Here is a 25,998-nt window from a genome sequence, read left to right as displayed (position 1 = left end):
AGAATAATCAAGAAAATGAGTTAACTTTCAATCTTGAAGTTCTCTCTGAATCTCTATGAAAGTCTTGCCTTTGGTTTCCAGTGAAAAATGATACAACAAAGCCGTACTTAGCCAAACGAGAAGACAGAATCCAAAAAAAGGAAGACCATGACCATAATTCAAGGATATTGCTAAAAGAATATAAAGCTGGTCATTAATCATTGCAAGTATACCACCAATGATACCGAGAATACATGTACTAAGTACTTTGACTTCCGCAGCGAAGACCTCAGACATCATGATCGACAAAATACTACAGAAGAAGATTGATGAAATAGATGCTATTATTGGTATAAGAAAATACGATGATACGTCAATGTTAAAAAAATCCTTGGCATAAAAATAAGAGCTAATCGTTAAATCACAAATGCCAACGATGATACCTGATACGAGAATTATTAGTTTACGACCTAGTCTATCGACAAAACAACCAGTTACGATAGAAGATAGTAGCAACGTAATACCCGCAACTATATTTATTGTGTAATCTGAAACTGTACTTAATATTTCTTTAAAGATCAATTGTCCATAAAAAATTAACGGTAAGTAACTACTAAAAAAATTATTGAAGGTTAAGAGAAAAATAATAAAGAAAGCTCGTCGATGTCTCCTGATCGTAAATATGTCTTTCAACGTGCTCCAAAATCTAATTTTGTTATTTTCTTCTTTCTTTATGAATTGGTCTATCTTTGTTAATTCATCGGATACATCTATTCTTCCTCGAAGTTTTTGTAATGTCTCCTCAGCCTCCTCCATTCTTCCTCTCATCGCCAAATAATATGGCGATTCTGGTATAAACGAAAAAAGAAACACAAAACAGATCGACAGAAAAATGAAACTAGCCGTTGTGTTTCTTATCGAATAATAGGGCACTATTATAAAAGATACCAAGATACCAATATTGCACATGATGCTAATCATGGTTCCGTTAGCACCTCTCGTTTTTACCGATGATATTTCGCCTAAGTATATTGGAGCTACGACGAATCCTACTCCTACAGAGATGCCAGACAAAAATCTTGCTACGTACCACATCTGTAAGCATTAAAAGAGAGAAAAGAATATTAGACACTTTGTCGCACAAAATTTTTATTATTTAGATTCAAATCAGGTAAAGTTTATGTACAGTTACTCTTTTTATCTGATTCTGTGTGATAAATGAACTAATTGTGTACAACAGAAATATACAGCAGACGAATCAAAAATGAATCTTTACGAACTATTTTACTAGAGCATATATTTTACTTTGAAAGACCAAAATAGAAAAGTGTCAAGATTAACATGCAGTATGTCCGAAATAATATTGTATAATAATAAACTCAAATATTTGGTCTTTTACCGACTGAATCTGTTGACATTTTACTTTGTGAATCTTGATATTCCCTAATTTCGATGTTTTACGATAACATATATATACAAAGTTTTTCAGCAATATTAGATAGCATAAATATATTTTTTGCTTATAGTTGTATGAAAAAACTATATTCGTAAAAGTGGCACTATTGAGTAAAGGAAATATAATATTTAGAAGAATTTTTCCTTAAAGTTTTTTTTTTACGAAATTTTAAGAATATTGATGTTTTTCAAATGGAACCCTTTATTTTTGGCGATATTCATAACAATACGAGTTTAATAATTTTAAAAATATATATTGTAATCTCCATCCTTTCTTACTGGGCCATTAGCAAAGATACTCGTCCTATTCTTCAACTGGACGCCTGCGATCTTACAAGGAGACATTATATTGAAGCACTAACGGATTTCAACGAGCTTTGGCATATCAGTAAAATACTTTTAAGGTGTTATCGTGGTAAAATATTTTTATCCATTCGCAAGCAAATTTTTAGAAAAAAGCTTTTGAAGTTCTGCATTTTTATATATCCGTTTTATATTCTTTGAAATCTATCAATTAATTAAGCGGCACTCTAGCGTAAATAGTAGCTTTTTCGCTTCTTGCGTCGATTGTTAGTCTTCAAACCTTTTCGGGGGAAGTTTTTTTTTGTATTAGTTTCTCCATCTATAAATTTAAAAATTTTTTGTCTCATTTCTTAATTTTTAACTATATACAGGAAAGAGAATTAAAATAATTACAAAACAAAATTAGAAGCAATCAACTTCTTAACAAGTATATAAAATATATAAAATTTTAACAGTAAAAAATAACAATCATATATACTCTATTTATTAACAAGTTCATGTATATATAATATTAAAATCATGCCTTCTAACAGATCAAGTTTCCTTCCTTCGTTAGCAAGAGTTTTATTATAACTACATTGATAATACTAGCACTCTAAAAAAGCAAAGGAAATGAGTTATTAGAGGGATATTGAAATTTTATATATTTTTATATATCTGTTAAAATATAAAATGGTAACTATAATTCAACTAATCGTCTTCCTTTATTATTTGCGCAAGATTTTAACAATTTTATTGTTTCTAAATTTTTGTTATAATAACTTTATTTCTTACTTTTATATATTTAGAATTTAAAGACTGAGAAAAAAAATTTTTTTAACTTACAGATAGAAAAAACTTATACAAAAAAAAACTATTATGTGTACTTATGTACGCACGTAAGAAGTTATACTTCTTTGGCATACCAAAACGAATATAACCTCAATAACCTCAAAAATAACTTCAAAAAAATAACTTAAAAAAAAATAATAATAATAATACTATATTATATATATAATATATCGATATATCTATATATATATATATATAAAGAATAAAAAAATATCAAAATATAGATATCAGTTCACACTAAATGTAAGGGAGATATATCGAATTACTTTATGCATCAACGGCTATAGCACGATGGTAGCATTAGTTCTCGCTCAATCATTTAAGTAAAGCAGCACTGAGTCCGATTAGTATTTGGATGGGTGACCCGCTTGAGAAAAAATTGGAAGAAGAAGAGAAGACGACTTCATGCTGTAAATTTCGCTTTGTCGCGCATCGTAAATACCGACAAACTTCGTGGTGTTGTTTTTACTGACGCTCGGAAAAAAATCACTCTCGTCACATTTTCCCAAACGCGCCAAAAGAAGTATAATTACAAAAATTTCTCCTAGAAAGGATTGAACACTAACTACCACAGCGCGAGAAACGAGAATGCTACTATTTACGTTAGCGCGTCTCTTCTTAATTAGGTAAATTTCAAAGGATATAACACGGGTATAAGAAAAGTAAAACTTTAAAAGTTTTTTTCTCAAAATTGGCTAGCCAATGAATAAAAATATTTTACCTCGATAACAACTTAAAGGTATACTACTATTATACCAAAGCCCGTTAAAATCCGTTGGTGCTCCAGTTTAATGTCTCCTTATTAGACAACCGGCGAAGAATCCAGGCAGAAAGCGATATAGCAAGAGAATTACTTCCGGAACAAGTATATCAAATACTTATATCAGCGATAAGAGTGAGACAGGAGCCATAGGTGAGAACCTTTAGTACTTTGTACACTCGAAGTGAGACGGGAGCTATAGGTGAGAGAACCTATAGTACTTTGTACACTTGAAGCGAGTGAGAGGCTAGCCACAAGTCCAACCTTTGTTTGGATACCATTACTTTATATTCGAGTTATCAACCAGGGTTTTTATGTCATAAGGCTTTTCCCTGACGAGCCAATAAAAGATCACATTTTCTATTGGCTCAATCACGTGTTTTAATTTTATTTTAATTCCACCTTTACCTTCCTCATCATTAGCTAAAACGAATCACCAGAGGACTCCGCGTTGAAGAAATCTGCGTAAATACAACAACTTTTGTTGATATCTGATTTAAAGAAATGGTATAGGAATATAATATGGGAATACTGGTAAAACTTAAACCCTAATCTTCTTGATAACGGCTGCACCTATGGAGTTTTTGATAATATTCGAGTACGTAGGGTCTGTAGCCTGAAGGAACCTATATAAATTTATAAAGTTTCATAAACATCAAATAATAACAACTCCTTGTAAGTGTTGACATGCAATTGGAACGGTAAAGAGGCTTTGGTGAATAGCATGAGTATACACGTATGACCGAAAAGATTGTAAATTATCTTTACTTCGTTACAAATGAAAATGAAATACTTACGTATGCGCTTTTTGTCATTAAGATTATACTCCAGCTTGCAACGAGTGGGAGACTGCACAATAAAATTGTATATTTTCTTCCAATTTTGTCAGTTACTAATACATTTATCACTGGTGCTAGCATTTGACCGGTTGATAGCAAAGCCGTTAAAGTTGAAATATCCAATTTATTATCATGAATAGGCGAATCCGGTGATGATAACAACACGACCATTGGTGAATTCCATCCTAGCACAATGCCAAGAGATAATATTAACAGTGTGCCTAAAATTGTTTTTACAAATAAACATATGTTCACATTTTTGCTTTTATCATTTCTATTAACATAATTTAAAAAAACTTACAAGCGAATATTGAGAGGTATTCCCACGTTTTCGAGCCATGTGGTGATATGTACCTTCCTCTTCTTCTTTCCCTATTCATTTTTAATTTTTAAGAATCACAGCTTTTGTTTCCTCACTGAAGACGAATGATCAAAAGACGAAATTCGTTAATATCCTTTTGTAAACAATTTTTTTATTCTGAATCGTCAAACTAATTAAGAAACTATTTTATTTCAGCTCTTTCAACAAGTTACCTGAAATAATGCGATTGCCGTAAAAAATATTTTTCTGTAGCAACTAACAATTTGAATCTAACAAGGGAACTATCAATGAGAGACACTCTCAAGATTTTTTTCAAACTTTGCACACTTGTAGTAGTCTATGCAAATATTTATTGTGTAAACATGACGTATATATTCAGCCATTGGCGATAAATCGCGGAATGAAATTTTACGTAAATTCTTATTCTTTTAGTTGTAGTAGTGTATTAGTCTATGGTTAGCAGTGCTGTGTGTATCCTTGATGCCGTCGATATACATATCTTATCTCGACAATGTCAAGTATGTTTTCTTTCTTTGGAATTTACTCCTTAAGAATCGATTTTTATAGAAGGCGCCCGATATGAAAAAAATATGAAGAGTAAAATTTAGTGATCGAATAACATCGTTACGTTTTTTGTGCGAAACCTTTCATGCGCACCTTTCATTTTTTTGTAATGTGTGTCTATAACTTGTATACTTGTGTGCTGCCGACGTACACAGGGTATGTTGCGAAGCAGTAGACGCATTTAAGTATAAATGTGTATATACCTATATGTTATGTATATATATATATATACTGTACAGCGTCTATACAAATAATAAATATGTATATATATATAATATATCAGTTTTATTGCAGTTATACGGATAGTGAGCATCATTTTTTTATATTTTAAAGTTTTGTTGTGTTATTGATATTGATATCGATAATTAATATTATTATTATTGTGGATTATTAATATTTGTAATTATATTCACATAAAGTGAAGTGAAAATTATATAAACTATGGAAGAAACTGGTGTATATAATAGTGTCGAAACATCCAATAAACACGTGGGTGCTAGATATGTTATAATTCATGTATTATGCTCCTGAAATTAGTAGTAGATCCTCGGATAGGACGGAAATAGCGATGAAAACACGGCAAGCAAAAGGAAATATATAATGAAAACGGAAGAACATGAAAACGCTTAGAATAGGATGCTGGAGCGTAACTTCCATAAAAAACAGAGACCCGTAATTAATAGAGGAAATGAGAAAATGCAAAATAGATATCTGCAATTTTTCCGAAACAAAAAATAAAGGCAAAGGAAACCTTCGATATGGAAAATACATCCTATTCTATAGCGGGAAGACAAAGACGAAAGAGCCACCTCAGGAGTAGGCCTTACTGGTACACAAGAGATACGTAGATAATGTACTAGAGTCCAAATACATCAGCGACAGGATACTACAAGTAATGCTACAGCTCCAAAGAAGACAAGATACCGCCACACACAATTAGTGTATATGCTCCAAATATCACAAAATCACAAAACGAGAAAGATGAATTTTACGATCTGCTGCAAGCGCACCTAGACAACATCTCTAAACGAGATGAGATTGTTGAAATACCCGGGAACTTAATAAATAGGACTATTGGGAGAAATTCTCGGCCGACATGGAACACGACCTACTCGAAGCACAGAAAAAAGTATGGAATATGCTACGAAACCGAAGAAAACATGTAAACGTGTCCATGCAGACCACCAAAATCACAACAGTTGAATAGGAAAAACAATGCACAGAGCTGTACAAAAACGAGACGAAGGAGACTTATAACAGATGCGAAGAAGAAGAAGAGGAGGCACTAAACGATTGAACTATCTCATCTGGAGAAATACAAAAAACATAGACAAATTAAAAAACCGAAAAACACCAGGAACAGATTAGCTAACAAATGAACTAATAAATATAGAGGAAGACAACTAACAGAACAACTAAGTACCTATTCAATAAAATAGTAAAAACATAAAAGTGCGAACCCAATGGAAGGAGAGTATAACAGTTCCCATATTTAAGAAAAAACTAAGACAGAACCGAAGAACTACCGCGGAATTAGCCTCCGAGATGCAGTACAGAAGGTGATAACTACTAGAGTGTGTACTTATGTACGCACGTAAGAAGTTCAGCCAATCAATTTAAAATTTGCCACTATATTAGTGTAAAGCTACAGAGTTATGCTGTCGTGTATTCCTTTCTCTATTACTTGTTTCAGAATCCACTATCGTGTGCCAATAAAGACGATCATGCGAGAATGTGTTACTCTTTGAAATTTATTAGAATAATAAATAAAAAATAAGGTAAACAATAAGTAGATTATAAATTGAAGTATTATTATTTAAGGTTATAAGTAGTAATAGATAAAAAATATATTTTGAAGTTATTTGAAGAAAAGATAAGAGAAGAGAAAAAAAATAAGAGAACAAAATATAGAGTTTTCTTTTCTTGTCATATTATTATCACGCCCATATCCAGCTATATGCGTTGCAATGCCTACATTTAATTATAACAAGAGTGAAAAATTTCTTTGATACTCAAAAGCTTAAACGCTTTGAGACCGAATACTTTTTTATCTATTTTCTAACTAAGTATTCTGTTTGAGTGATCTGGGTCAATTTCTGGTTTATTAACTATAAACTATTTTAATGAATTTATTGTTGGGTGCTACTTAGATTATAAAACTAACATACCTATTATGATTTACTCCGTGTATTCTCAACTAGCTCGACTATTACTTGAGACGATCAAAAGACGGGTAGGACTAAATGATCTGAAAATTTATTTGTTGCGACAACAAAGGAAGCAATTTATTATTTTCTTAAACATGAAATGAGATTAATTAAATGATACTTACCTGCGTTTATTCGAATTTTGAGTGCTAATCTGTTTCATTGACGAATGAATCTGTTATTGCAAGTAGCAAAATGATGAAAAACGTATTTAGAAATTAAGATTATTCGAGATTGACTCAAGAGAAATCAATATCTATTTACAAACTATCTACGAGACTCTTCTGGAGCTGACTCTCATCGCTCTAAGACGGACGGTGAAAAAAACGTTTACTTTCCGCACTTTATGACAGTCTATTGAAAAATATTCGTTCTTTGTCAATATTTCACAATCCATATAAATTTCGGCGTACATGCAGTACGTTCTAAGGCTGCCTTATCGAACCCGTGAATTAAGTGGCCACATTACTCAACTTGTTCTGGCTCGTTAATGCTATGCCTATCTTTGTCGGTAATGAAGATTTCTGTCTTCGAAATCTATAACAATTACAGAAATAAAGATAGTATAGAAGATAAAATAATTTCAATAATTATAATCTAGTGACATGATTTACTTCGCTCGTGCTCAAGGAAATATGACGAGGCCGATGACCTCGAGAAACGTTTCATTTTCCAATTTTCTGTGAAAATATATAGTGTAAAGTTTATCAAGTCGTAGCCTATATGAAAAAAAGCGTATAAATTGTGTGGTTTGATGTATGAATAAGAAATATTTTTTTTTTCCATAGTTTCTGTCAACATTGATTTCATTTATTTTAATAATATTCGTAATATCGATACGTTTCTCAATGAAAGTAACAAAACTTATTAATTAAATATAATATCAGCACGACTAAAGAATGTAATAATATAATAATGTAATAATAACTTATATAAATTTTGAGGAAGAGGAATCGGATGCAGCGAAAAAATTACTCACCGATGAAATGAAAGTTTTTAAGGATGGTATTGCGCATGGAGATTTAAGTTTAGATGCATATACAACGATGTGGGAAGAATGTTTATCGCAGATATTATATTAGGAAACACACAAAAACGGTATACAAGAGCAACCTTAGCCTTCAAAAAAGATAGAGTAGAAGCTTTCGAAAGAAAATTAGAAGAAAATCGGATGCATATGACTGGTGAAGCTAAAAAAGCCGCTAGAATGGAATAAAAATTGATAGTTTTAACAGGAGGTTATCAGATAATTATTTAACATATATATAGTTAAATATATATAGTTAAATATTGACATTAATTGCAATCTTAACATAATTTTTTTTTTAGACCAGGTCACAAGCTTAATCAAACAATTACACGATTTGTGTGAACAAATAGAACAAGCCCATTTGGAACTTTCGACATTTAAATTTTTACAAAATCAAGAGGAAGCAGCAATTCCGAGGAGAGTCAATGCTCTTATTGAAGATGTTAAAAAGACAAACTGAACGTGAACGTATATTACAAATGCGATATGCACAATTGCAAGATAAACTTCAGCAATGTTAATATTATAAAGCAATGTTAATACAATTGTATTAATCTTTAAACATAATATTTTAAAGGTTACATGTGATATAAGTATGCTTAAAACTTTACTAATCTAAGTATGAAAGATTATTGTGTGGATGTTGCGTATGTGGATAGTTGCATGTTGAAATTATTATTAAAATATGTATATATTTTACTATGTATAAATTATTTTAAAAAATAATAAGTAAAGAGAGAGAAAAAGAGAAAGAGAGAAAGACAATTCAAAACAATGAACCTATAATTATTGAAAATTTTTGAAATTATTAATATCAACTTCTAAATATCAGGGCATTTTTAAAAAATAATTTTTTCAAAAATAGTTAAGATAAAATATTTAAAAATTCTGATTTTATTAGCTTTATTTTATTAATTACGTGGTAAAACTTGTATACTTTATAATTTTAACTGTCTCTATAACTCTCCCTTTTACGAGTTTGAGGGGTTCATTCCCTTTATAATCGTTTAACAAAAATCATTACAATCTATCTGCATTACTTACCAATGCTATCTTTGTGAACATAAGATTAGGCTAATAAATAAATATATACAATATATATATATTGAACAACACAATTAAACTTTAATAAGAAATAAACAAATATATACAATGAACAAAACCATAAAACTAAAAAAATCATAATTAACACCCAAATAAAGACACATCATATCTTACAGAGGCTGTCCTACTTCACTCTGCTATCTATTTTTCTCAATCGACTTTCTCGCTTCTCCCTCTCCTTCTAAATTCCCTATCCTTTCTTCTCTCTTCCAGCTCCTACATTCACTTTTCCCCACCAGAATTCAACTGATTCTCACCCCACGACTCCACTTATCTTACACATCCTGCATAGTCTTTCCTTCTTATTCATCCAATACTTACGTTCATTTATGCCCTCACCCATCTTGAAACATATCACTCTGTTGTATTTGTTATGATCGTCTCCTTGTTAAAGATAAAAAAACTTATAAAAAAAAAATTCCCCCACAAAGAATCCAACGTTAATAACCAGCGCCTTAAATCAAATTTGCAAGCTAACAACTAAAAAAATTGAATTTTGGCATTTTTTGACTGGCCTATTTGCGAAAAAACGCGGATTGAAATTTTACATAGATACGTATTTCTTGAACTGTAGTAGTGTAGTTACTTACAATATCTATATCTTATCTTAAAAGGGTTAAGTATGTTTTCCTTTTTCGTTGTTATGAAATAAGCCTAATAAATTTTTCTTTTTTTATTTTTTCTAGAGTATTCCATATTAATTTTATAGGGACTATAATTAAAAAAAAAAAAGTGCATTTGTATAATATTATAGGAAGTGTGAATTTTGTTTTGCTAACGTTATAAATTTGGTTAAGAAATCAACATTATTACGCAAGTAATAGAATTAATAATTATAAATTAAATAATATATAATAAATAACAAAAATTAATTTTTTAACGTGCCCCAAACGATATATTTTTCAGGATGATATTCGTCGTGTAGATACACGAAACATACATTTTTTCAGTATACACTGCATTTTATGAATGCAAGCTTCTCACACGTACACGAAGATTTCAAATCTTCCAGAGGGAAGCAGACTTGGTTAAGATTTAAAAAACTGGTCTTTCTTTACCTAATTTCGAGATAAAAAATGCATATTTATTGTAAATAAGAAAGATACAAGTACAATTACTAATATTTAAAGATGTATTCTGTTATTCTGTTATTGTTTTACAATGAGATCAGCATGGTGTTAGATCATATTACACTGACTGGTTCCTCGACCGTCTTTGAAAACATACTTTGCCCCAGCCCCTGCCCCTTTATTCTGTCGAGACAAAATATAGATTTTGACAAAATCAGAGACACACACAGCGCCGCTATTGTAGTCTACTACACTACTACAGTTAAAGGAATACGTATTTATGTGAAATTTCAATCCGCGTTTTTTCGCAAACGGCTGAATATAAGTATACGACATGTTTAAAGGCACAATGAATATTCTTATGGAGTACTAGAAGTGTGAAAAATTTGAAAAAATCTGAGATGTGGCCCATTGACCATCTCCTTGTTATTAATAAAAGAAAAAAGGAGAGGATATATATTTTATATATTTATTTAAAGATACAATTTGGTAGGATAAAAACGTAATTGTCTATAATTTGCCAAATTACTAATTTAGTCCAGTCAACGCGGGCCGTTTCCTTCATATCTCAGGAAAGAAGGTGAAAACTTGATATAAGGGTAAATAGACGACGCTGAATCGAATGGTGCTAATTTTTTTGAGGTGGAAAGTGCCGTTTTTGAGAAAAAGGGTAAAAAAGGGTCAAAAATAACTTTATCTTAGAATCTAGGCATTTAATCGAAAAAAGTTTCAAACAAAAGTTGTAGAGAATTGAAAAATACTAAAAAAATGTTCTATGAGTTATCTTCGTATTTTCAAAAAAAAAGCGAATAAAATTGGATTGAAGATGGGAAAAAATTGTAAGAGTGGGAGAAAGCAAGCTTATCCCTCCGTCGCGTTTTACACGCGAGCGAGCTAGTATGCGTGCGAGCGTCCGTGTGCACTAATACACAAACGAAGGATCTTCGGCAATCTTCGGGACTCTCGGTCTTGAATGCAAGTGAGAGTGAGAGAAGAAACCGATATTTCCCTCTTTCTATTTGTTTAGGCGATAACGAGTATTATTGTCCTTGGCCATCGATTGTTCAGCGTTCTGATATTTCTCTTTTTATATTTTTTCTTTCGGTAGCAAGAATTTTACGTCTTGGCCATCGAGCGTCGAGCGTTTTGTATACGAGTGCGAGTGAGAAAGAAAACCGATATTTCTCTCTTTCTATTTTTTCATTTGGTAGCCAGAATTTTACGTCTTGGCCATCGTGCGTCGAGCGTTTTGTATATCTATATATATCGGCGTATAGCGCGGCATTTTAAATCGAATCTTGATGCTTATGGCACGCCGTTTCTTTATTTATTGTCAAAAATAATGAACCTTGAGTAAAAAAAAAAATAATTCATTTTAACAGAAACTATTATTATTTAGTGAGAGTAAAAATAATGAATTAATTTTGTGCTCGCCATAAAATTAATTAGAATAATTAATTGATATAAATTCTTTGCCTCACAAAAATTTATTTGTATATCAAATTGAATACGTATTCTCTTTAAGACGAAATTTAAAATTTAAATATTTTTCCTATTAAATTATGTATTTTATAAAATTTTAAATTACTGACTTTTTGTCTCGTAAAAATTTATTAGTTTATCAAATTAAATACATATTTGAAAAAGAAGAATTTTATATCCACACATAAAATTAATTCAAGATATATATGAAAAGATATTCTAAAAACGTGGAATTTATTTTTTGTCTATACATAATTTTAATTCATTTTTATTATGTTATAAGAAAACAGTAATGCATTCTGATTCATCTTCGAGGTCTTAAGAATTGTACGAAAAAAATTGAGCAATTATCGAGTGGTGCGTTAGCCTAAGTAGTAAGGTCTTTGCTTCTCGCGCCGGTTATTAACGTTCGATTCTTCGTGGGGGAATTATTTTTTTTATATAGAGAAAAAGAAGGATCCTTTTTATTTTTTGAAATATTACATTGCACCAAACGAACATGTAACGTGAATAAGAAACGTCGTTATTTTTTGGAACTACGAAATCTATGACTAACGTGGTAGTAGATCCTAAAACTACTTTTTAAATGGAATCTACTTATCGACTGATCAAAAATATATTGAAGAAATGATCTGTTTAAATAAAACCATATGTCAATAAATTTTCAAGGAAAGCAAATAAATACGTTTATCGAATTTTTCACGAGCAAGAAAAAAACGGAATGAAGAAAAGAGAGAGAAAGAAAGAAAGATCCTTTCCATCGTGACGATTCACGAAACGGAAAGGATCGTAACCGAAGGTAAAGCTGGAAATGCGGTAGATTCTGCATGCAGGCGTGGTATACATTCTGCATCAGATAATTTGCACGCTTCGCGAAGCAGAATACTCGATTTTGAATTTACTCGTAACAACCTTGAGAGCAATAGAAACAAACGATGAAAAAATGGTAAAAGTACTATAAAACCGATATGCGATCTCTATCCTTTTGTGTCGATAACTTGAACGATCGATAAATTGAATTTACTACCCGTCCAAATTTCCTTCATCTATTCGTTGTAATATTCTCTAGTTTCATTACAATGAACGATTCTCGTAATATTATACAAAGTTAAATTATATTATACCTGGTTAAAGGTAGAAACTTTGATGCGTACATTGTTTGTCATAATAGACATGGATTATTAGAAATTCCTTGTTCTCTATAATGCGTTATTTTTGAAAATGGTCACATTGTTCAATCGTTTATGATATAACCTTATACTCGTAATATTCGTTGAATATTTCATTAACTAGTAGAAACCACATATTACCTTAAATTCAAATTGAACTATTAGTCGAACATTCCTAGTGATAAATTGCAAAGAATTTCTGGGTATATAAAAAAAAAAAGAAAACTGATAATACGAATTAAAAATATCGCATTATTAACTTACTTATTATTCTAAACTTGTGGCGGCATCTACAATTTAAACGATACTTGCTCTGTCGATAAAAACACATTTTTTAGTTAAAACTTTTCTTCAGCAGAGGGCCGGCATTTCTAGTGTTTCCTGTCTTTTTAGAACGTGATAAATATCCGGTACGTCTGTTCCTTATGTGCTTCTATAATTATTTAAACATATCTCTATAATTAATAAAAAAGTAAGACAGATAATAGTGAGAATTTGTTTAATGTGATGTTAAGGTGTAATACGAAATTTAATTTAACAACATTTTGCAAATAATCTTACGATTTCAACAGATTCTAAAAACTGCTTTGTATCACGATGTTTGTCTTCAACATAATAACGTTAAAAACAGTGAAATAAATATTTCATTTTTTCAATCATCAAACAATCGTTATTACAGATCACACTTGTGTGTTTATAAAAATAATACATTGATTGATTTAAACATGGTATAAGTTCTTAAAAAGAACTTAAAAAAATAAGTTTTATTGAAAAATTAAATGAATACTTATGAACCTCAATATATTTATAAATAATATAAATATTGATTATAGTGATATATAATTGAAATGCACAAAACTCTATATATTACTTATTGTAATAACCTTTTTTTTACAGAAATGGCAGACGTTGCTGCGACTCCTAAATCCAAAACAAAAGCTCAGAAGAAGCCAATAGAAAAGGCTTCAGAACCTGTACCGTTAAAAAAACGGCCTTTCAAAAGACATGGACGTCTTTATGCTAAAGCTATTTTTACTGGTTACAAGCGTGGTCTTCGTAATCAACATGAACATACAGCTTTATTAAAGGTTGAAGGAGCGAGAACAAAAGGTGACTCTGATTTTTATATCGGCAAGAAATGTGTTTACGTATACAAAGTAAGTGTTTTAATATTGAATTATAATAATTTGACAATGAGAGCATATAGTTACAAATATTTATCTTTTCAGGCTAAGAACAGAACACCTGTTCCTGGTAATAAAACTACAAAAAAAACTAAAGTAAGAGCCATTTGGGGTAATGTAACGCGTCCACATGGTACCAGTGGTTCAGTTCGTGCTAAATTCAAGAGAAATTTGCCAGCCAAAGCTATGGGTCATCGCATTAGAATTGTAAGTAGAGATTTTTTTTAATTATTAACTATAGATCACAAATTTCTCTAAATTTAAATCAGAAAGGTATAAATTTTTATTTTCTTCATTCTATTGCAGATGCTGTATCCTAGTCGAGTTTAATTTTATACGTAATATAAGTTTTAATTATAGTTGTTACAATAAGTTTAATTATAAGTTTTTCTATCCTTAGGTTATATAAATTGTTTTTACATTTCCTAATTTCTAATTATATATAGAAAAAAATTAAAATTATTACAAAAAATTAAAAGCAATAAATTTTTTTACATCTTGCACAAATAAAGGAAGATTTATTACTTAAATTACAAATTCATCCTGTAAATACCATCCTAAAAAATGTCTCGTTTCGGCACATTAAAAATTAATTTTTGTTATTTATTGGATATTATTTAATTTATAATTAGTAACTTTATTACTCGCGTAATAATGTTGATTTCTTAATAAATTTTATATCGTTAGTGCAAAAGTTGAAAAAAATCTGAGGTGGGACTCACTGACCGTCTCCTTGTTAAGGATAGAAAAACTTATAAAAAAAATAATTCCCCCACGAAGAATCGAACGTTAAATACCCAGCGCGAGAAGCGAAGACGTTACTACTTACGCTAACGCACCACTTGGTAATTGTTCAATTTTTTCGTACAATTCTTAAGACTTCGAAGATGAATCAGAATGCATTACTGTTTTCTTATAACATAATAAAAATGAATTAAAATTATGTATAGACAAAAAATAAATTCCACGTTTTTAGAATATCCTTTCATATATATCTTGAATTAATTTTATGTGTGGTTATAAAATTCTTCTTTTTCAAATATGTATTTAATTGATAAACTAATAAATTTTTACGAGACAAAAAGTCAGTAATTTAAAATTTTATAAAATACATAATTTAATAGGAAAAATATTTAAATTTTAAATTTCGTCTTAAAGAGAATACGTATTCAATTTGATATAGAAATAAATTTTTGTGAGGCAAAGAATTTATATCAATTAATTATTCTAATTAATTTTATGGCGAGACACAAAATTAATTTATTATTTTTACTCTCAACTAAATAATAATAGTTTCTGTTAAAATGAATTATTTTTTTTTTACTCAAGGTTCATTATTTTTGACAATAAATAAAGAAACGGCGTGCCATAAGCATCAAGATTCGATTTAAAAATGCCGCGCTTATACGCCGATATATAGATATACAAAACGCTCGACACACGATGGCCAAGACGTAAAATTCTGTCTACCAAATGAAAAAATAGAAAGAGAGAAACATCGGTTTTCTTTCTCACTCGCACTCGTATACAAAACGCTCGACGCACGATGGCCAAGACGTAAAATTCTCGCTACCGAAAGAAAAAATATAAAAAGAGAAATATCAGAACGCTCAACAATCGATGGCCAAGGACAATAATACTCGTTATCGCCTAAACAAATAGAAAAGGGAAATATCGGTTTCTTCTCTCACTCTCACTTGCATTCAAGACCGAGAGTCCCGAAGATTGCCGAAGATCCTTCGTTTGTGTATTAGTGCACACGGACGCTTGCACGCATACTAGCTCGCTCGCGTGTAAAACGCGACGGAGGGATAAGCTTGCTTTCTCCCACTCTTAAAATTTTGTTCCCATCTTCAATCCAATTTTATTCGCTTATTTTTGCAAATACGAAGATAACTTATAGAACATTTTTTTAGTATTTTTCAATTCTCTACAACTTTTGTTTGAAACTTTTTTCGATTAAATGCCTAGATTCTAAGATAAGGCCATTTTTACCCTTTTTTACCCTTTTTCTCAAAACCTCGGGATCAAATTTAAATAAAATTAGCACCATTCGATTCAGCGTCGTCAACTTACCCTTAGGACAAAGATGCACGCGTTTGCCTAAGAATCTGGAAGTTAGGCCCGCGTTGACTGGCCTAGTATAATCTCTTTGCTTTTGGTCACGTACGTTATAAGCACCCAACCGCATGCGCAATACATACATTCTTATACACTCATACTCACACCATACACACGACAAAAGAAAGAACATATTCCTTAACTTTCCTTATAAGGAAATAGTCTGCAGCTATTATCGGAACATCGATTGGCAAACTTCTAAAAGTAATCGCTCTTCGTTATCTACGTCTCAAATTTCTTTCCGTTTCCTCGGGACAGGAAATACTGCTTTATTGTTCACTCTCGAATTTCTCTTATCCTCACAATACAAAGATAAAGTATTTGTAAGTTTTCTTAAAAAATAAGAAAAAAATTCCCTCCAGAAAAAACGCAAGGATCAGTCTGAAAGTTGGACTAAAATTAAAAGTGTTCCTTTGACTCGTTGAAGAAACACTTGTAGCGCTGCGTTATCTAAATCTCTAAATTTCGAATTTTCACTTTTTGATATCCCTGAGCAGAGAAAGGATTTTAAGTGCGTAAATTTTACCGTTATATCTGTTTCAACATATAATACGAATTATAAGATCAAAATCTAGGATTCTTCAATTATATATAGCCTATGCAATATTCAACTTCGCTTAATACAATACATTAAAACTGATTGAATATGTTCGGAACGCTTATTATAAATTAAACGGAAAGATGTTTGATGATATTTATGTAATAATACAAACGTGTATGAAATTAAAATAAATCAGTTGAATTAAGCAAATTATATAAGGACTGATTATAGTTTTAAAATTTATTTAAATATATTCGTGGTGAACAATCTGACAAACTAACACGTCCAATCAATTAGGGATTATTTATTCTCTTTTCTCATCATTTTCTGAGCTACGAATTTTCCTGCACACTTTGTCCTTTCTCTTGTTCTAATTTATATAAATTACTAATTTTAATATAGTAATTATAACTCACAATTGGTTTTATCTCACGTAGTTACAGTGCAGCTACTAGTACAAACGACGTAGCCCCTAACAATGTAATCTAAAATATGTATATCAAATAGCGAGTAGTGTAACAAGTGCTCACAATCACAGTTTGTAATTTACTATCCATAACTTTTGAGATGGTGCTTACAGCATTAACGCTACAACTATACGAACTAAGTTAGTCGAATTTACTGGTTCAAGTAAAGCTAGTTTCTATTATTTGTATATTTTTTATAATATAAATAAGTTTAATAGGTAGGTATATTTTTAGCAATATTTTGTTAATTTTAATATTTTTTTTTGTTAATTTTGTTAATTATTTTGAATTGACATTGAATAGATACTTAAAAAAATATTAAAAAGTTTGTATTTATATTATTTATTTATTTTAATTAAATTTATATACCAGTCAAAAATAGTTTAAATGAAGTGAGTCTCTATTATTAATTTTTTTTACATTATAATATTATTTATATTATTTACGCATTTTTATAACAATAATTTTAACTTGACATTAAATAAAAGTTAAAAAATATTTGAATAAACATTTATATTTATATTTTCTTTTTAATTTTCTTTAAAATATATTATGTGGTTAATTTAGTTCCTGCGTTGTAGGTTTCGTTACCATTTTTCTTCGTTATGAATTTTTCTAATTACATGCAAGAATTTTGAAACAATCATTGAAGTAGCACTTAACGCTTTCAAAAACTCTAAGATCGTCGGAACTGAATTTTTATTAAGTATTTAAGCAATTCAAAATTTTTTTAATTTTTTAGCTATCCGAGACGTTCATTGTCTTTCACTTTAAAATCACTTTTTTAAAAGCGTTTAAACAGAATATTAGGAAATCCAATCCGTTAAGACTGAATCCCTTTCAACAATGTATATGTTACCGTTAAAGCTCGAAAGTCGTATATGTACACATTACCTAGTTAATCTACAGATTAATTGATTTGTTCCGTTAACGAGCGGAACAAAAGTTTTTAACATTTTACCTAGGTAATGTACACATTAAAGTAAGTTGCTAGTCGTAGAAACCAATTGCTATGTTATTAAAGAAAAAACAATATTAAGATTGCATTAATAATTAGGCATAATTTTTGGTAATGTTAATGAGGATATTATCGTATTTATTTCTTCTATATAAATTACAAACACACGCACACTCTTATCGTAGAAACAATACATAATTTTCGTCGTTTATATATACTCATTTTCCCCTCCATCATCTTTTGTTATTTTCTCGCATTCTTAATCGAAGTTTCCCGACCATTTCCGATCATATAAACTCGAGATTCTTCCTTGCTTCCCGATCGAGAATATTCGGAAGGTTTCAGTACGACCAAACATCAGACGATTATCTCACGCGACGTCGCCTGACAAATGAAAACACTCGTACGCAACAAAAGAGTCGTATTTAGTCTCCTAGCAACCTTTTCTCACACATCAAACACTATTCACTCTCTCATTTGATAAAATAAATTCAATACATATTTCACAAATTTATTATATGGTTTGTAAATTCATTTCGTTAATTGTAATTAATATTTTAAACCGTTTGATTCTTTCTATTATAGTTTTTTAATTGATTGATGATTAATACAATCAACTAATTTAATAATTAGTTGATCGTATTAATTTGATTAATTGAATAATTAGCAGATTACCTAGATAATTTGAGAAATGAAATAATTTTCGATACTTTAACGGATCACCCTAGTTAATATCACATACCTGAGTAATTTGCAAAATAACTGATTTCTGCACTTTAGCAGTAACATATACATTTCAAAAGACACTCGATTTTACAGTTGAAACTTACTAGCATTAAGACTGGATCCTTGTATCATAGTAGCAAGTAGCAGGAGTTAAATTTATCACGGTAATATACGTCTATCCCAACATTTACGCGGTCCTTTTTAGACAAGAATTTTTTTTACTCGAAAATTATATCTCTTGTAATGTTCTAGATTGTTTTTTATTTTTATCTGCTACGCTCGAGGTTTCGTCCCGAAGGCAATTGTCAGCTCTTTCTTAATTTCCTAAGCCAATGAGCCTCGTGGGCGTTAATATAACTATCCAATGAGGAAGTTCGTATATCCTGAAAACTGATTCGTTGTGGAAAGAAAGTGACTAGTCAAAGAGGTGGGGATTGGAATATGCTTATAAAGTGGATCAGAGAGTTACGCGAGTCATTTTCGTTTGTCTCGTTGGATCTTGCGCTTGTGTCTTTCGTTATTAAGTATATATTTGTTTTATCGTACAGACAGTGTATTTTTTATTTTTTTTTATTTTTTGAGTGATTGTTAACGTGAAAGAATAGATTTGAAGACAATCGAATTTGAGAGCATATATTTTAGTAAAATTAGTTATTTTTACCCGCGACTAGTACTGTTCTATTAGTGTCGAACGATGGTGTGCCAGAGGCCCAATTCCACGAGCTACTACAGAAAAAGGTAAGTATCTTGTTTTAATTCTTAACTATTATGTGCGCAGCTCTATTCCTTCAGGAACTGCATATTTTTGGGTGCTATTTTATGTTTAATAACAATTCAAAATCAATTAAAAAATATCGCAATTATCACTAATAGTAAGTTCATTTTCGTCTATAGTATTATTTAGTGCATCCAATAAATTTTCAATCAAAAATGTACTTTAAATTTAATTTTCGATTGTTCTATGCACGTCATTTTGCAATTATTTTATGTACGTATAATTCATATTATAAATTATCAAAAAAAGACTGTAAATATAATTAATTTTTAAAAGATATTTTCCTTATGAATTAAAACACGACTATTGAAATAACAAAATACTTTGCAACTTTATAAGGTGTGATAAAGAGCTACCGATGTAATGACTATGATAACCGATTGATTTTTACGCTAATCATTAATCACCGATGAATTTCTTCTCGCTAATCATTTGTTAGGGGAATATACGAGAATTCGTTATCATGGAATGTAACAAGAAAATTTATTTTTAATTCGTTATATCATCGATTGAGTTGAAGAAACCTGAAAACTAGTTGTGTGGAATATGTTAACATTCTGATAAAATACTAACCGATTTTCTGCTTAAACTACTTTCTTACTTCTCTGTCGTTTATCATTTATCGTCTATTATTTATCGTCTATCATTTATCGTGTATTGTAATTTCTTTTCGGCGTCTTTTTCTTTAATCTTCCTTTTCTTTGATATCTCTACTCCGCTCCATCGCTGGTAACTATCGATGTGTATGGCGCTCTTTCTTCGGTTACGTACGCGATGAGTACGCACACATACTTTTTCATACTTATAATTATATACTATTCAACACGACAAAAGAAAAAACATTTCCTGTAGCTTTACTTTCAAGAAAATCGTCTTTTGTTATTTTAGAAATATCTATTTGTGCACTTTCAATAGCGATTGTTCTCTGTTATACGTCTTAAATTTTTTTTTCTTTTCTTTTTTTTATTTTGTTGTTTTCTATATTATATTCATTCACACGAGACACGAAATACTGCTTCCCGTTCATTTCTGAATTTTTTTTTATCCTTACAATCTTTTTATTTATTTCTTGATCACACTTTTGTCATATTTTTATACACAGTCAAATATATTTACAATAGTTCAAATCTTGTCACCGATTTCCTTTGTTAAATTCAATTATCTTAATTTCTTTTGGGATTTCAATTTTATGATCTCATCATAGATTATTAAATAATACAAATTTTATTTCAATTTTCACACAAATCATTATTCTTGGAATATTTTGAAACTTCTTTTACAATTGCTGATTCAATTTTTAGCTTAATTTTTTTTTTTAATCACATGATTTCATGGAATTCATGTTATTATAATTGGAATAATATTTTTAATTATTTGCCTAATCCAATGAATAAATGAACATTTTTCTTGTAATCATCACTTTGGGTATGAATCAGCAATCTGATATTAACATTTTGTTGATATTTGTTTGATTATTTGTGTATACTTAATTTATTGATGATCTTTTTAAAATTTATTAATTTATTAAATTACATGTTTAGTATAAATATGCATTTAACTTCTAATTAAGGAAATTATTAATTTAATAATATAAGTATTAAATTTTATTTATGCATAAATCATTTTAATTTTAAATTAAGATGATTATTTTTATTATATAAATTATTATTACTATTATTTCATTATATATTATTTCATTAATCTTAACTTTAATTTTAATATTATTTAATATTTTTTTTCTATAAAAATTAAAAAAGATCGAGAAAAACCATCAACATATGAATATGGTTTTAACCCTTAAACTTTTTCTCGATTACCTTTTTTTGTTTAATTTTTTGTAGTTGCATTAAATTTTTTAATTTTTGATATTGAAATTATTCTTTTACTTCAATTTATTCAAACTATTTTAAAAAGAAATACTTTTTATTTTTGAACTTTATCAATATTAATTATTTATTTGTGCCTGATAATTTGATTACGTTATGAATAAAATGAACAATCAATTATTTGAATTAAATAAATTTTATATAATCTTTTAATGATATTAGTTAATTTATAACATTTATATTGCAATTAAAATTATTTTTAATTTTTAAAATTATCTTTATTATGAAAGAATTATTTTATTAATAATTATAAGTAACTAAGGTATAAGTATAATGTAAGAAATAAAATAGTAAATATCTATAATCTAAAACCAATGACCTAACGCTACGATATATTAACAATAAGTGTAACTCTCTACGTCCGAAAACAACAGCACGGAACACCCGAACCGGACTCGTCGTCGCCTATCGTAATCCTTCGCCGTTCCCCGTTTTCTTCCGTACTCTCCGTTACACTTATCACTCGTCAATTATTACCGAACTCACAGAAAAACGCCCACCCAGTCCTTTCCGTCGCCTACTTATACCTTACATCCACTCCATCGTCTCCCGTTGTTTCCCGTCACTCCTTCTGGAAACTTCCCGATAATTCTCAACACGCGCAAAGGCTTTTCCTGTATTTAATATTATCGAGAACGTTCGGGAGACTTCGATGTAGCTTCACAAAGGCGACAAGTCCGGACGGTGTAATCCTAAACCTAAACTAATATTCTTATCTAACGCTCTTACTTTATCCTCGCCCGGATGCATTCTTTCATTTCTTTCAATCACTCTCACACTCATACCATTCACACATTCATATCTATACTTCTTAAACAATTCAAAACTTCACATATATATATTTAATTGAAACCAAAATAGAGGTAAATTATTGTTTATAATTTAATTGAATTAAACTTTCTTATTAAAATAATTAAAAAAAGCTTCTAACTTTTAAATTAATAAATAAAATTCATTTTATTTCTTACTAGTTTATATAGTTTAAAAAAAACAATTTAATTTTTAAATTTATAAATTTATTTAAAATTAAATAATAATTACTTTAATATCTTCAATAATAAACTCCTCTCCTCTCTCTTAAGCTCTTTAAATAAAAAATTAAAATTAATAATGATATTAATATAATAAACGTCATATTAAAATTTAAATAGTAAAAAAATTTTAATCTGAAAATTTAAAAAATCTTAATAATATGAATTTCTTTAATCCGTATGTAATTCTATGTTCTATTAAACCCTTATTAACCCTTAGCGCTCCGTAGGCCACGCTGTGGGGCCCAATTTTTTTAGCATGACTAGGAAAAAAAAAATAAAAAAAAAATGGAAAAAGAAAATTTTTAATTTATTTTTCATTTACAAAAGGAAGGTGCATATGTGTATAAAAGAAATAAAATAAAAAATATTCACAAGCACGTGTAATTCTTCTCACTTAAAATAAAACTCCTTCATACTCGTTCCGCTGCGAAAATGTGCCCGAGTTGCTGGTAGACAATGGTACAAAAACGTGCGGAGCGCTAAGGGTTAAATATCTCTTATATATATAATTAATGAGTACTTTAAAGGATAAAAAATAATTAATTCATTAAGAAAATCTTAAATCTTATATTCTCATTAAATAAATTTTTATATTTTTAAATCAATTCCAAAAACTTAAATTTCTCGTAAATATTTAAATAAAAATTCCTATTAAACAAATATAAATAACTAATATTTTTTGAATCAATTTAAAATAGTAATTTCCAAAGAAACTAAAATGAATAAAAATATCCAATTATTAAAGATCTTATAGATAATAAAATTATGAACTTTTTATTAAATTATTTTCATTTAATAATATAAAATTATTAAATATATTACTTTTATTTAAGTAAACAACTAATAACAATCGACCTCTATAAGATACGGTAAATAAAGTAGCTAAAAATAATATAATTATAATAAAATAATTTATTTTACTTGTTAAATATATTTCTATAATTAAATCCTTTGAATAATATCCTGAACAGAAATCCACACAAAGATAATGTTCATGTAAAAAAAATTAAACTGACAAAATGATAATTATTAATTACATTACCCATAAAACGAATATCTTGATTATTTATTATTTGATGAATTAAAATTCCTCTACATAAAAATAATAAAGATTTAAATAAGGCATGAATAATTAAATAAAAATAACTTAAATCAACTTTACTTAATCTTAAAATTCTTATTATTAAACCTAATTGACTTAAAGTTGATAAAGCAACAATTTTTTTTAAATCACGTTCAAATTTTTCTATAATTCCTGATATGAATATCGTTATTCTAGAAATAAATAATAATAATTCATTAATGTTATTATAAATTAAATAAAAATTATAACTAATTAATAAATAAAGGTATTGGCTATTGCCAAAGGTAACCAAATTGAAAAAGGTAATTGAGCACTTTTTGTAATTGATCTTAATAATAATAATAATATTGATAAAATTAAAAAATTGAAATCATAAAATAAACCATTTCAAGATCCTAATATAACATATAACCTAATAATTATTATGATACCAACATCTCCAACGTGATTTATTAAAACTGTAACTATTCCAGAATTAAAAGATTTTCAATTTTGATAATAAATAATTAAACAATAAGATGTTAAACCTAAATCATCCTAATAATAAACCTATAAAATTTGGACAGATAATTAAAAAAATTATTCTTAAAACAAATATTAAAACTAATATAAAAAATCGTTTTATATTTATATCACCTTCTATATATATTAATCTATATATTAAAATAAATCTGGCAATTAATATAACTAAACTTAGAAATATTAAACTAATTTAATCTAAATAAATTAATAATGCTAAATGTATTGAATTAAAATTTATCAAAATAAATTTTACATATAAATTTAATTTATTAAATAAAAGAATTTTTGATAATATAAATATAAAAATTTTAATAATATATAATTAAATAATATTTATAATTATAATAAATTTTTAATTATTAAGTATAAATTAATTAATCACATTAATCATTTAATTCAATAAGTCTAATTGAAGTAAAATATTTTATATCTCTAATTCCACAAATTAGAATTTTTAATTTTAAACTATTTAAATTTAATTAAGTAAATAATTCCAATCCTAAAAACACCATTAAAATTTAAAGGCATTCAATATAAAACTAATAATTAATCTATCGAATTAATAACCTTCTAATTTATTAATAATTTTTTTTTATACCATGTTGACTAAATCTAAATAAATATAAAGAATAAACCGCTCTAAGAAAAACATAACATTATTATAACTACATAACAATTTAAAATTTCAACATACTAATCTGACTAATAATAATATTTCTCTAATTAAATTTAAACTAACAGGAGCTAATAAATTAGATGAAGATAAAATCAAAATAATGCTAATTTATGATTAATTAATCATGACCCTTTATTTATAAATATTAATCGTCTACCTACACATTCAAATTTAAATTACCTACATAATTAATCCTGATGAAAATAACCCATGAACTAATATTATTGTTAATCTACCTAAAAATACTAATTTTGTTAAAGTTAATAAATCTCCTATTAAAATTCCTATATGAACAATTGATAAATAAGCTACCAATATTTTTAAATCAATTTGAATTAAACAAATTATTCTAATTAATAAACCACTAATAATTCTTAAAGAAATTAAAATATAATTAATTTTTACAGCATCAATATATATATATAAATAAAATTTAAGAAAAACGTAATACACCATATTTTCTTTATTTTAATAAAATTCCAGCTAAAATTATTGAATCATAAACTGGAGCTTCAACATGAGCCTTTGGCAATGAAATATAAAATAAAAAAATTAGCATTTTAATAAAATGTCAACATAAAAATTAAATATATCAATAACCTTAATTCAATTATTTTAAATATTATAAAAATTATTATTAATCTCTCTCTTTTATAATTTATAAAAATTTTATTATTAACCATAAAAAAGGTATAAAGGTATACATCAATATATATATAGCTTCAAATCGTTCCAATTTGACCACCAGCAAATAAATTATAAAAAAAATTAGTAATAGTCTTATTTCAAATATTGAATATGTAAACGAAAGATGATGATCGATTGTTCTTCTCTGGATGCAAGGATTAAAGGGCGTTACTATTTAGATAACAGTTTGTCAGGATTAATAGTTAAGAGTACACATATATT

The 25,998-nt window shown here is 28.3% G+C and overlaps 2 protein-coding genes across 3 annotated transcripts; one reads left to right on the top strand and one right to left on the bottom strand.

Moving 5' to 3' along the window:
* Positions 1-27: 27 nt before the first annotated feature.
* LOC122513539 (facilitated trehalose transporter Tret1-like) lies at positions 28-4,539 on the bottom strand. Its single transcript, XM_043629944.1, has 3 exons — positions 4,522-4,539; positions 4,126-4,352; positions 28-1,074 (listed from the first exon to the last, which is right to left on the bottom strand). Exons 2-3 carry the CDS (start codon positions 4,336-4,338, stop codon positions 28-30), a joined length of 1,260 nt encoding a protein of 419 aa, XP_043485879.1. The 5' UTR covers positions 4,339-4,352; positions 4,522-4,539.
* Positions 4,540-13,425: 8,886 nt separating this feature from the next.
* Positions 13,426-14,646, top strand: LOC122526700 (60S ribosomal protein L35a-like). Of its 2 annotated transcripts, none has more exons than XM_043650253.1 (4): positions 13,426-13,525; positions 14,013-14,272; positions 14,345-14,506; positions 14,606-14,646. In XM_043650253.1, the coding sequence occupies exons 2-4, from the start codon at positions 14,015-14,017 to the stop codon at positions 14,627-14,629; spliced, it is 444 nt and encodes a 147-aa protein (XP_043506188.1). In that variant the 5' UTR covers positions 13,426-13,525; positions 14,013-14,014; the 3' UTR covers positions 14,630-14,646. The 2 variants fall into 2 exon arrangements, with proteins under 2 accessions (XP_043506188.1, XP_043506189.1); XM_043650254.1 differs by having other exon boundaries at positions 13,499-13,587.
* Positions 14,647-25,998: the final 11,352 nt, after the last annotated feature.

Source organism: Polistes fuscatus, unplaced genomic scaffold (assembly GCF_010416935.1).
Source record: "Polistes fuscatus isolate 324 unplaced genomic scaffold, CU_Pfus_HIC Scaffold12, whole genome shotgun sequence".
In the NCBI taxonomy this organism is placed as follows: Eukaryota; Metazoa; Arthropoda; class Insecta; order Hymenoptera; family Vespidae; genus Polistes; species Polistes fuscatus.
The sequence above is the reverse complement of the archived record's forward strand: the minus strand, read 5'-3'. Positions and strand labels throughout refer to the sequence as shown.

Excerpts from the sequence above, each read along its gene's own strand:
- LOC122513539 (XM_043629944.1), bottom strand. The coding sequence starts at position 4,338 with ATGGTCGTGTTGTTATCATCACCGGATTCGCCTATTCATGATAATAAA. Across the intron at positions 1,075-4,125 it reads TAATGACAAAAAGCGCATAC|ATGTGGTACGTAGCAAGATT; the intron begins GTAAGTATTTCA and ends TAATGCTTACAG.
- LOC122526700 (XM_043650253.1), top strand. The coding sequence starts at position 14,015 with ATGGCAGACGTTGCTGCGACTCCTAAATCCAAAACAAAAGCTCAGAAG. Across the intron at positions 14,273-14,344 it reads AATGTGTTTACGTATACAAA|GCTAAGAACAGAACACCTGT; the intron begins GTAAGTGTTTTA and ends TTATCTTTTCAG. Across the intron at positions 14,507-14,605 it reads TGGGTCATCGCATTAGAATT|ATGCTGTATCCTAGTCGAGT; the intron begins GTAAGTAGAGAT and ends ATTCTATTGCAG.